We start from the raw sequence: 13,113 nt of genomic DNA, 5'->3' as shown, positions 1-13,113 counted from the left end.
GTTTGAAAGTCCAGAGTGTTTGGTTTGGCCTGTGTGGGGCCTATCTGGACACTGATAAAGTCAGTAATAGCCAATCATACAAGGGTTGGAGGGTTGTATTAGTGTGTCACACACTACCAAACACTACAGTGATAGAGTATATAATCCTAGTTTGTGTCAGTTATAAGGAAACATTTCACAAGGACTTTTCTTGAAATTTTAATGGCTCATAGAAAAAAAAATAAAAATTAAAAAATTGTTCTGCAAATCAGTCTCCAGATAATTTAATAAAATTGATTGAAACCTTTATAGTATGCCAAAGTAGTTAGCAACCTTTCAGAGCTCAGCGTTAAGAAATCTCTTCATCTGTTGCAATGGCCATGTTATTTTCTCAATGCAGTTGCTACAATTTACAAATATGAAGTTGTCAAGGATTAAAAAAAAACAGAAATTTTTGGTTATCTGACCTTTACAGATCAAACTGAAAAAGATGATCCTTCGGTGAAAACTTTCCTGATATGTGAGAGTATAGATCTGAGGCATTTGTTGTTTCACATTTCCAGTTCAGAAAAGATTATGAAATACAGTAAATATTGATAAGGGACTGGCTGAGATTATGTTGTCAGTAATCCGGTCACAATAGGATTAGAGTTTTGCTGAAACAATCATTTTGGTTCTGTACTGCAAAAAAAATCTACTACACAAGCAAATTGTAGGATTGTATGAGCTGTCTTTATGTATTCCTTAATAAGGTATTTCTGGAACATGTCCAGATTTCTGGTGTGTATAATGTGTTCTTACAAATGTGAAAAATAATTGTATTTGGACAGGTTATATGCAGACAGACAGATGTCCAGGCTAATTATACAGAAACATTACAGTATTATGTTTCTAACTGAGATAGGAGGACCGGAACCTCTTCATTGTTTCGTTTTATGAATTGAGAATAAATAAGTTATTATATTTCCAAGTATACACTGATTATATACACATGTGACTAGTGAAAAATCTTAAACTCTTTTGTGATTTGATGAAACAAATGTTGAAACATTAGCCTTGTATTCTAGACAAATAACAGCTATATTACAAATTTGGAAATTGACCAAGTTTCGATAGTCTGTTTACATAAGTGTGGACAAATCTTGGTTATTGGAATTTTTCTTTTCAAGTATTTATTGGTTCGGTGTAATTTTCCCTCCATTTCTGTTATCCTGTTAACACATGTCTCTGAAATGGTCTAAAACAATATTGGCTGCAGAATATTTCACAAGTACCAATTGGGGAAGTAACTTTCGATAGAGTTTTATAGCTGAGGGCTGTAAATTCGGTGATATGTCACTTTGCCACCATTTGGTCCATCCTGTTACTACATGTTTGGTGGAGTGGTTGATATTGGGAAATTATGTAAAATGTAGGTACAACCTGAAGCCATTTGTCACACTGCATACCTATTTTGTACGTGTTGGTGTATTTGATCAGGTAAACCCTTGTCTCCAGGTGATCGACACGTACCTGTATACCTGTCTTCTTATCGTCCTTCCATACCTGTCTTTCGATCAAATATCCAGGACCCCAGAAATTCACTCCCTAATTCAGCTGATTTCCAATCTTTTGAATTGTGTACCATGTATTTTACGATAGATTTCAGTTCTTTTTGGTTGTAGATATGCTAAGGATGAAGGCTTAAATTAGTTTACATAGGTTTAAAATGTCAGTCTAGATAAAATAAACATTGATTTCTGTAAAATGTTTTAAGGAAGTTGTCAATTTAAAAACAAAACAAATATTGATTGTTGAAAATAGCTTACATGCATGCCGTATCAGTCTGTTGAGTATAGTAATAGACAGTTTTACAAAGTTTGAAACCTCAGCTTTTTTTCTCTATTATGCAGATAGCTTTGAGGTTTTTAAATCTATTGTAGTGAACTTTTGCAAAAATGAAATTGAAGTCAGACAATGACGCAAAATTTTAGCAGAGTGCATTATTTTGATAAAAGACCTGCCAATCTTTATAATTTAGAACATTTTTACATAAGACTAAAGGAATGTTCAACTCAATCATTCAGTACTAGGAACACAAAACTAGCCGACGGTCAGTAAATCCAGTTCTAATCTCATATAATCTAAGAAACCTGAAAGTGTTCATTTAAATTTTAAAATCTGTGTAAGACTTAAGCTGGAAGGTTTATAGGTTCTGTAAAGCTATAAAGTAGTACATGTTTTCTTTTACAATATGTTTCGTACAGTTGTGGTCAATGCTTGGTTGAACGTAAGACCAGGTGATCAGTCTTAGCTGTTACATTACGGTACTTTGAATTTCAGACAGTGGTGTTGTCATTTTTGAACGTAGTGTTGTATCAGAAATATTTATTTACCATTGTTGCCAGACTTAAGTGCAACATACAAAATTATCCATATTTTTTGATGGAATACCCTTTCTGAGAATCACCATTTGTGTTGTTCTTTGGATTGTAGGATTCCGTATTAATTCACAATACTTTTATTAAGGTATTCCGCTGATTTGTGACACACTGAACCCAATACACAGTGAACATTCGCAAACGCTTCCATGGTTCAGTGATTTCGAAGGTCTGGGAAATATCTTTCGAAATCTTTATTTTGCAATCTGCAAATCTAAAGTGTTTGCTACAGGAGATAGAAACAGGAATTTCCAATGGATGACTGAGTTAGTTGTTGTGACCTGGAAAATATTCAAATTAGAACAACATCAATCTTACATAGAGGGAAATAGGTATTAAAGGAGCTGTTTTTTTCTCATTCTGGAAAAAGAGTTTTGAAATTTAAACAAATTTACATTAGATTTTTTTTTTTTTTTGCAACAAAGTTTTCCTTTTATTTCTAAACTTTATTTGCAAGGTCATTTGTGTTGGCTTTTGAAGTGTTATGTATTGGCAAGACTTGAACAAGGAACTCTTGTGTTGCTGATTGGCAGAGAGGGATTGAGTTGTAATATACAAGTAGCAGGTATTATCAGGAGAGCTAACAAATCGATAGTGGAGAGTGGAGATCAATTCCACGGAGGACACGATTTTACCTGTGACAGGTAACACAGATATTTGTTCAGGTGTGAATGGGACAGGTAGTGTTGACGACATGCTCTGTTGACCTTGTACAGGAAAAGCTGCTGCTGCTGAGGCATGCAATAGGCCTGTAGTGAAAGCGTTTGTAAAGGATTTATTTATTTAATGCATATGGAACTGGTCCTTGATAGATTTGTGGTACAATTTTATGATTGTGAGCTGTACATAGCTTTACAATAACTGTCATTGAGAAATTTGCACTGTGCGAAGCGGTATTGTCGGACTTGATTGCTGAGTTTGCAGTCTTGAATTGAACTACCCAAGTTAACAACCTATCTGGACAGGTGTTAAATCAGGATGGCAGAAGATGAACCCAAATACTTCACACCGCCTGCAGGTTTTGTCAAGTCCAAAGTGTCTGCTGTCAGTATTTGCACATTTTATCGGCAAATGTATTGAGTTGTAATATTTTGAGATTAACAATGAGATCAATGATAGAGTACAATATTGATAGCTATATTTGTGACAGGTTCTTGTTATAAATAATTACACAATATAGTAATAATGACTCTCTGATGACCTCTACAACTTCATCTACATTTTTTTTACTGAATCATGTTGTTCTGTTTAATGGAGCAAACTTTTCTTCTGACTGGTGTTCATGCTTAGTTTAAGTTACTTGATAGTAGGGAGGTATTGTTTGATATTTCAATCTGATGAAAGGGAATGGTTAGCAAGAATCACTCAGTCAGAGGGAACATAAGATGGGTGCTACATTTACATACTTAAAACATATGTCACTTGTTACAATCTTACCCTATATATCCAGCTTTGTGCCCATGTCTGGTAATAAGCCCACCCTGATATATTAATGTTCAGTAAAATTATGGACTAATGCTACATCATTATTCTGTAATGTCCACTCACGGACTGAGATAAGTAGTGTGTTAGACCCTCAGGAAAAACATTGTACATAAGTGGACAAAACTTCGTGAAGAGCATTACTGAAAAAACTAACAGACTACAGTTACATAATTTCCTGATCCTCTGCCTACTTGTACGTATTTTAGATTTGATAGTCCATGTTATACAATAGACGTTTTAGTTATTGTCAAATTTCTCTCCGTGACAGTTTTACTCACATTTTAAAGCTGTCATTGTCTGTTTTAACAGGGAATGCATTTTCTCTGCTCTTTTTGTGTGTTTTTGTGAAGGCCAATAATTGTATAGTTATACATTAAAAACTGGATTTTAAACAGAGTAAACGTACCTATCGACTCTGGATTAATGTTATTCAAAGTCTAGTTACTTGTTCCCTGTACAATAATTTTTATCACAATTGGAAATTTGTAAAGAAACTTATCTAAGTGATAAGATGGGCTCTTTTTCAATTTAATACCATTTTGTTCAATCATGTTTGTGAATTATATATCAGTGAAATTTGATGAAGCTTTTGTTGTGGTATAGTAAAATGAATATTGAATCTTATGTGGAGAGTTTTTAGTCCTTTGACTGCAATAAGTAACACAAGGTGATACTATTGAGTTTGGGATTATAGAGATATATAGCACCTGGAAGGAGACAATTACTTATATACCGGGCCAAAGTCAACAATGAAGGGTTATTAAAATGTAAATTGTTCTGTTGGGGAAGTATTTTTCAATTTTCATATTCTAGTTTGTAGTTTAGAGATACACATTACTAAGAATTTTGTTAAATTTTGTAAACCTTACTGTCAAGAAGCGAAGTAACACCTTTATTTTATGTTAGTGGTATTTTACTTGAGAAGGATCAGGAAAATCTTACATCAAAGGGTTAATTTCTTTTAAAAGTACTGCAGAGTTTGAAATGCAATGACTGAAATGATTTCGGTACAGGTATATGATTTTCTAGTCGTCTTAAAATATCCCGGACATAATCTAACTGGACATAGTGTACATCTTAATGATCGACTAGTGATTGTGTGTTTCGTGTCAGAAGATCTTATGTATCTGACCAATCAGAGACCAGGATCTATGTAGGTACATGTACTTTACTGAAGTCACACAACAGACCTGGCACTGTTGATCATGTATAGAAAAAACATTTGCTTATCTATATAGACCATTTCTGTACAACATTAGGCTTGTACTATCAAAAATATTCCACCTCAGCTGGTTTATCATAAATTTCAAAAAAGTGGATTAGCAGCCAAATTCTACTTTAGATTAACAGAAGAGCTATGAGGGTTATTTTCATGGCTATTTGTTATCACTATCTATTCCCACAGATGGTCATTTTCCAGTTTTTATGATATTAAGGCACATCACATTTACAAAGTGGTTTTCATTTTGGTCATTAAGTATTAATACAGTAACTGGGAAAAATTTATAGTGGCTTTCTGCCTGATGGTTTTATAGTTTTGTACCAGAACATAATTTCCCTGACTCAGCAACAGTGATGAAGGACCCGTGTATTAATTAAACTTGTACTTGTACTAATAAATTTCGCTGACAATATTTATATACTAGTTAGGGCTTAATTGATTTCTAGGATTTTCTGTATTTCATGGTACATTTGAGATAATTGTTAGTACAATAGCCTTTGTCCCTGCTCATAGTATGCTTTCCTTTGTTTGGGAAAACATTGAGAAATATTGCTAGGAAATCACAGTAATGTTTGTTGTCAATACTGTTTGAGAAACCAATTAATTCATTGGAAATGAGGAAACACAAAAATATCATTTGCATATAGTAATTGAAAAATTAGTTCGATAGCATGCTGATTAGCTGATCTGTAGTGTAGCAATATTCTGCCGATTTAACGAGATTTACCTGACAAGGTACCAGCTATATAAGAATGAGGTCTCCGAGTATTTGTTGTTGTTTAAATCAACACGAAGGGAAACAGAATGAAATAGCGGGGATCAAGTTATTGACAGTTATCACAAGAGGTTTAGAACACAGCTGATTTTTATTATCAACTTTTTATACTTCTATGCTTGTTTCTATCGTCAGTTTCCCAGTAGAATGATTGTATATATTCTTCTGTAAGGAGTTACATATTTAATCATGTCCTGCAGCTGTGTTGTAAAACCTAAGGATTACACAAACACAGCTCTAGCAAACATGTCTATATAATAGGCTTTATTTGACAACAAATTCTCATAAAATCTTTAAACCCTAGTAATAAGCTTGTACACATTTTTTTTTAAAACATAATGTGATAAAGGTCTCAGGCATACAAGAATCTGACAGCCATATTAGATCCCAGCCACTTGTACTAAATTCGTATTACTATAAAGTAAACAAGGTGGAAAAAAATTAGGCTCAGAAAAAAATTACTGGAAAATATTTATAAATTTCATATACATGCTGACGTAGAGTATTAAACATTGGTTGTTTATATATAGCTATCATTAAAAATTACAAATATATAGATTAATCACCATCTTCCATTAATAAATTGTCAGGACGACGGTTTCCGTCCCTTGATAGGTTGTGCCAATAAAAAAATGAGAGATAGGATATTGAAACATTAAAATCCAATCTCAATTTATTCCACTTACATATTCAAGGTCACATTCCTGGTTTGTGTTTTTAAGTTTTTACTTTACCGTTCGAGGTGATGACGACTAGGTGTCTTTGTATTCCAGAATGTAAACTCTTATCCTGTAGTTTTATAGAAGAAGTTTGTGACAAGATAAGTAATGTATTTGATTTGTGTTACAGCTTGAGCAGTCACTAAAGGGAGACAACGCTGACCAGTCGGTGGACGCTCCCTCTAAGAACCTCGTCCAGCAGAACATTGAGCTGAGACGTAAGTTGGAGGACGAGCACGGAAGTTACAAACGTAAGCTACAGGCGTACCAGGACGGTCAGTCTCGCCAGGCACAACTTGTACAGAAACTGCAGGCCAAGGTAGGATATATACCTCTATAGTAACATCTCGCTCCACTGGTAGATCAAAGGTCATTTGTAAACTGTATCTAAGTCAGGGAATAATGAAAGGTCATCTTCTGACCTAAATATAGTATGAAAGTGAGGGAGTGTCATCAAGAGACAAGGTAATCAGACCTCTCCTTAGACAATATAGAATATTTGTGTTAATAATAGCTGACTTATTGGGTCAGTGACATACATATCTCCAGGCAAAGAAAAGATGATGAGGGAGAAATAAGTTGGATTAAGGACAGAAAGCCTGATGCTAATCTCATGTCATTTTATTATCAACCATTTCTTTTACAGAATCATTTTTCTTGTACCTTAGTAGCTTTTGTATACAGGACTCTGATCTTGGTTCATACATTCAAATTCTTGATTAGATACAAGAGCTTTTGTGACCTTCACACAATGAAACCCAACTGTTTTCACAGTATGAAATAACTGAATTTTTCTGAAAATTGAATGAGTTTAAATCTCTGAAGGTCAAGGTCGCTGAAAACATTGTACTTTGTGTTGATCTTTTCAAATCAGAACTTTTTGATTAATGTGCATTTTGAATTAAGTTTAATTTTCAGTTTTATAATTTCAACAGTTCTACTGAGATGACTATGCTGTGATATTCTTCTGAATTTTAAAGTTTATTAAGACGCCCAAAAGTTTTTAAATGACTTATAATGGGGAAAAAAAGAAGGAGAAAAACAAATAATTTGATGACCATTTATAAGAATTTTTGATAGATCAGGAAATTTTTGGTAGCACAGAAATAACGATATATTTTATTTAAAAGAATATATACAGATTTTTTCCTTAGTAGCAGAAAAATTTAATGAAAAACCCATTAAAAATCCTTCATAAATTATCCATGTTTGTCTGGTTTTGATGTTCAGATGGAACATAAACAGGTGAATGTTAGTTTCTCTTTGTTCTCTCCATTTCTATCACATTGCATCCCCTGTAGAATAGGGCCTAGGCCTACTCATTTGCTAGATTATAGTCACAAAGCGTGTAGCTAAGTCAGCTCAGACTAGTCACTTAACCTGAGAAGTTACGACCTAGCCCCCACTGAGCTATCAAAGCTGTATACCTCTTGTCAATTCTGACTAGTCTCTTAACCTGAGAAGTTACGACCTACACCCCAGTGAGCTATCAAAGATGTATACCCCTTGTCAGCTCAGACTAGTCTCATAACCTGATAAGTTATGACCTACCCCCCCAGTGAGCTATCAAAGATGTATACCCCTTGTCAGTTCAGACTAGTCTCATAACCTGATAAGTTATGACCTAACCCCCCCCCCAGTGAACTATCAAAGCTGTATACCCCTTGTCAGTTCAGACTAGTCTCTTAACCTGAGAAGTTACGATTTACCCCTAGTGAGCTACCAACTCTGTGTACCCTAGGTCAACTCAGGCTAGTTACGAAGCCTGAAGTACTGAAACCAATGCCCAATGAGCTTTCAGTCACTGAGATCCTTAATATCAGCAATCAGCTTGCTGCTTGGTAGACACAGATTTTGATTTTAAATGTTTGTTTTTCATTATTTGGAAAAGTATAGATATTAAACTGTTGCATTGCATGGGTTCTTTAACTGATTAATATGCATGTTAATTACATTAATTAGTCAAGCAAATTATAACAACAAAATATGAAGATTCACGCACTATGAAAATCACAACGTCAGTCATAAACAGAATGCAGGCACGTCATTAAATCCTGAAGCATTCTTGCTTCGTTAGGGTTTTTTTATAACTAGTTAGACTTTAGTAGATTTATAGAACAACATTTGTAATTTACATCTTACAGATCATCAATAAAGATTTGTTGTTTAAAATATTGTGATAGAATAAAATGTTTGATATTGTTGGATTAAATCATGTTACGGTGCAGAGGGAATCACCATTATAAAAAATGCTAGAATTCAAAAGAAATTAGAGATTTTATAAATAAGTGTTCATTATTCCATACGGGAAGTGTAGATAAGAATTCAAACAAGTCCAGAAAAGTCAACATTCTTTGAATGTTATTATAGATATAAGTTCAGGGATTCTTTCTATATTAACAAATTCAAATGGATATTTCAACGATATACATATATGTTCAGTACCAAAAAAGTATAAAGTTGGTTGAACATATTATTTGAAAGATAAAAAAATTATGACCAAAATGTTGAACAAAGATGAATCCCTGAAGTTTCTTCACTTGCTGTTTTCCTGGTAAGCTGTCTGGACGATATCTAGGCTTATTGTTCTCCTGGTAAGCTGTCTGGACGATATCTAGGCTTATTGTTTTCCTGGTAAGCTGTCTGGATGATATCTAGGCTTATTGTTCTCCTGGTAGGCTGTCTGGACAATATCTAGGCTTATTGTTCTCCTGGTAGGCTGTCTGTTATTGCCTATTGTAGTGTTACTTTTATCTGTGCGAGATTCTGCTTCATTCACAGCTTTTACAATACAAGACAAAATGTACAGAGATGGAGAGAATAGTACGATCCAAGGATTCTCAAATACATCGTTTGCAATATCAGGTAATTAACAGCTGTATATGCATGTGATCTCTAAACTTTGACCTTAGTTATGACCTTTTCTTCGTTCAATCCATTCCCTAGGTTTTGCAGTACAAGAGGAAGTGTGAAGATCTAGAACTTGACCTTGGCGACGTAAAAACACGTTACGATCATCTAAAGTCGGTAAGGGTAGCGTGATTGTGTGCCGCACCCTTCAGCCTAGTGTGAATTAATGCATTCTTTCTAATAGGTGGTGTTTCCTGTGTCCTTCCTACAGTAGCTCAGCACTGCTTACATATGGCAAAACAATGGCATTCTGTAAAGAAAGAATTTTGAAAAATTTCAAGTAAAATTTTCAAAAAAAATAATCTCAAAGCAAAAGCCATACTGGTAGTAGACTTAAAGTGTTCCAGAGGCAAAACATGACCCATACATTGTCTCTCAAGCATTATTTGATATTTTGAAATGATTATGCACGTTGAGCTACTGTTTTTTTTCTATCCCTAAACAATTTCTGATTTTGTTTTGTTTTTCACAAGAATTTTGATTTTCTGCCTGTGTTTTTTTTGTGTCTACAAATTTTAGTTTTTATCTGTTCTGCACCTTTGTTTGACTTTGTCTTTTCCTCATTTGTGTTGGGTCGTGAGCACAATGTCATGCTAGCAACCAATACCATTGTCACTTAATATGTTGACAACATTAATAACAGATAACAGACATTACTCAAGTACATGAGGAACTGAAAAATATTTCTTTTAAAGTTTAAACCAAGAACAAATGACCATATTCATTGGAAACCAAAACCACTTAAGGGAGAGGTTGTGACGAGTGCCAGTGTTTATGCTAGAGAAGCAACAATGACACAGTGACATTTTCTGGTACAGGATTTTGAATTTAGCATTGACTAGTCAAGAAACATTTAAGTATTGCTGATACCATACAGTCTCACAGCATCATTATAAATTCCTTTATTTTTCACAAATTAGTTGACGAAATCCTCTAGAGAAAGGATAATACAGAATTCAAGGGGAGATAATGCACTATGTAAGATTGCAAGATCCTAGAATTAAAAATTAGAATAAGTGAAAATTATTTTAAAAAATAGACAAAATCAGACATGCTTGTGATTGCTTTAGTTAAGATTATATTAAAGATCACTCTACTAGTTCTGTGTGAATTCTAAACGATCCTATTTAATGACAGAGTCTAATGTATGCATGGTTTTCAATTACATTATCCCTCAACTCAAAAAATAGGATCATCCATTAACTTAGACGGCAATGTCCATTATTGAAAATAGGGTGAGCAGGGTTCTTTTAATTAAATGGTATACTTAATTAATATGTATCAATGATGAAAGTTCCTCGCTTTGGGTTTAATGGGATTGTGGACAGAGGGAAATTGGATAAATGCCTTCGTGATATTTGTTCTGGTCAATTTGTGTAATGTTTATTATGATGGAATGTTAAGGTGATGTTTGTACTGGTCAGTTCGTGTAATGTGTGTTGTATAATCACAGTAATTATTGTATGGATGATTATGTAACACTAACTGTTGTCATAACACTCTTCGGACCTTAATTTGAATAAACGGAAAGAAAACTAATCATATGTTACATATTGACTCCGTTACTACTCCCCTCCCCTTTGTATACCTCTCTGAGTCACAGCAAACCATTTATAATGATCATACACATATATGCAATAATGGATTCTACATCTACCCTTACGGTCATCAAACCAGTGCGTAATGTTGAAGTCTGATAACAGAAATAGGGACAAGTTTATACATTGTCCCACAGTTATGATTTATCAAATTTCAAATCCATGTAAAAAGGGCCATTCAGTGGGTTTTAATTGTTACACACATGCATTAACAAATTCTACCTTTAACCTTACTGGTCATCAAATCACTTAGTAATGGTGAAGTTTGATAACAGAAATGGGGGAAAGTTTTCACATTGTTTAAAAGGTTAGGATTTATCAAATTTCTTATCTTTATTCATCTTGATGGCTGCCAAGATAAGAAACTCTTGTCCTTACTTACTGCAGAGTAACAAAATAAAAATCAAGATCGCTGATTAAGCCTTTGCTTTTTAAAATAAAAGAAACCATGTGCTGTGACCCCAATTTATTTGTAAATGTTATCAGTGACTCTCATGGTGATGCACATTTGTTTGCTGAAAATCATTTGGTATAAAGATCTATTCCACGCTTCAAACCCCAGAATCAGGGGACAGGTTCGGACATGACCTGACACAATAATGGCTATATTGTGACCATTATAGGAGAAATGCTTATATCAATATGCCAGAAAATACCTCTCACCAGCAATCAATACTCGTAGAATTGGCTGATCTAGATAAAAGTGAAAGAAATCCTGTACATCCACAGGTACAGAAATTTTAAGCTGGTGCGTACTGATTTAAGGTGTGGTCCTTGGATGAGACGGAGAAGTTCCAGTGTTAACCAGTATCTGTTACTGTAAATTCACTGTAATGGATTAGTGATCAAAGCTGTTTGCTTTGATTGTTTGTTTGTTTGTTCCAATGGTCAAATATTGCCCACTCCAGTTTGAATCTGAAGTCCACTTCACTTGGTTTTATTAAATGTATGAGAAGGATGACTACTTTATAGTCTGGAGTATGTAACACCTGTACGGTCTAATCGTTCTCACCTTATTGGTCAGATTGTTTTCTCCGTCAATCAGCAAGAAATTCTGTTATATAATCTAAAAAATCTAACACAAACGCAACATTGTATAAAGTAGATTTAAAATTAATTTGAAAATGTGTAAGCAGTTGAGTTGGCATATTAATGAAATTTAAAATACTTAAATCTGGTAGGTCCAATTAGACAAATTTAATAATTGTTTCATGGCATGACAATTTATCACTCTGTGTAAACTTCATCTAATTTCTATAATAGGACATTTTTTTGCTGGCTGTAAAACATATAAATATTTTCTCCTGTAAATGTTCTATAATTGTTAGTGTAATGTATACTTGATAAGGTTTAATTTAACAATAGCATGTCAATAGTTGTTGAACAAAATTAGAAAGTTATACAATACCGGCATGTTTAATCAGGTAGGTTCAATTATCACGGGGAATTAAAACCACAGAAGATCAAATAACTACCACACAGAGGCTGAGAACAAACTTGTGCGATCACGAACAGGCAATCCTCATTATATTACCTCATACCTGTAAAGCACTGCTACCATGATGACTTTCTAGTTAAGTGACACATTCAATATCACACACGTTCGCTGTGTAACAAAGACTGCACTGTTACTTAAATCAGTACAAAATTACCTAATCTAATTTATCTAAAAGAAATCAAACATTTCATTTATATCTCAATATCACTCGATGCCATTTTTGTCTCAAAGACTATTTTCACCATATTTTATATATTTAAAAATTTGTTTTTGAATATTTTTTGAGTTAGAAGTTACCAATACATAGAGTTTTAGGAGTCGCATCCATTTTAGTTCCTGGTACGATGTGACCTTGTTTGATTTAGACAAACATTTCTATGTATGTAACATTAATATATATTAATATCAGATTACTGATAAAAGTTCTTGTATTAAGTAAATTCAAGACTCTCTGTATTGTTTTGTTGGCATTTAGTCAGATTTTCTACCCATTAATATGCCGACTTT

General features: G+C 33.8%; 1 protein-coding gene across 1 annotated transcript in view; it reads left to right on the top strand.

Annotated features, from left to right (window-relative positions):
* The window catches only part of LOC132553522 (rootletin-like), a 71,783-nt gene that overhangs the window by 26,380 nt on the left and 32,290 nt on the right, over positions 1 to 13,113 (top strand). The window contains exons 3-4 of the mRNA XM_060217769.1: positions 6,731 to 6,919; positions 9,547 to 9,627. Of these exons, the coding sequence (XP_060073752.1) occupies positions 6,731 to 6,919; positions 9,547 to 9,627 (270 nt within the window). The remainder of the gene's footprint in view (positions 1 to 6,730; positions 6,920 to 9,546; positions 9,628 to 13,113) is intronic.

Source organism: Ylistrum balloti, unplaced genomic scaffold (assembly GCF_031769215.1).
Source record: "Ylistrum balloti isolate Yb309-2 unplaced genomic scaffold, AGI_CSIRO_Ybal_v1 Utg370332, whole genome shotgun sequence".
Classification (NCBI taxonomy): domain Eukaryota; kingdom Metazoa; phylum Mollusca; class Bivalvia; order Pectinida; family Pectinidae; genus Ylistrum; species Ylistrum balloti.
Note: the sequence above shows the minus strand (reverse complement) of the source record. Positions and strands in the feature narration are given on the sequence as shown.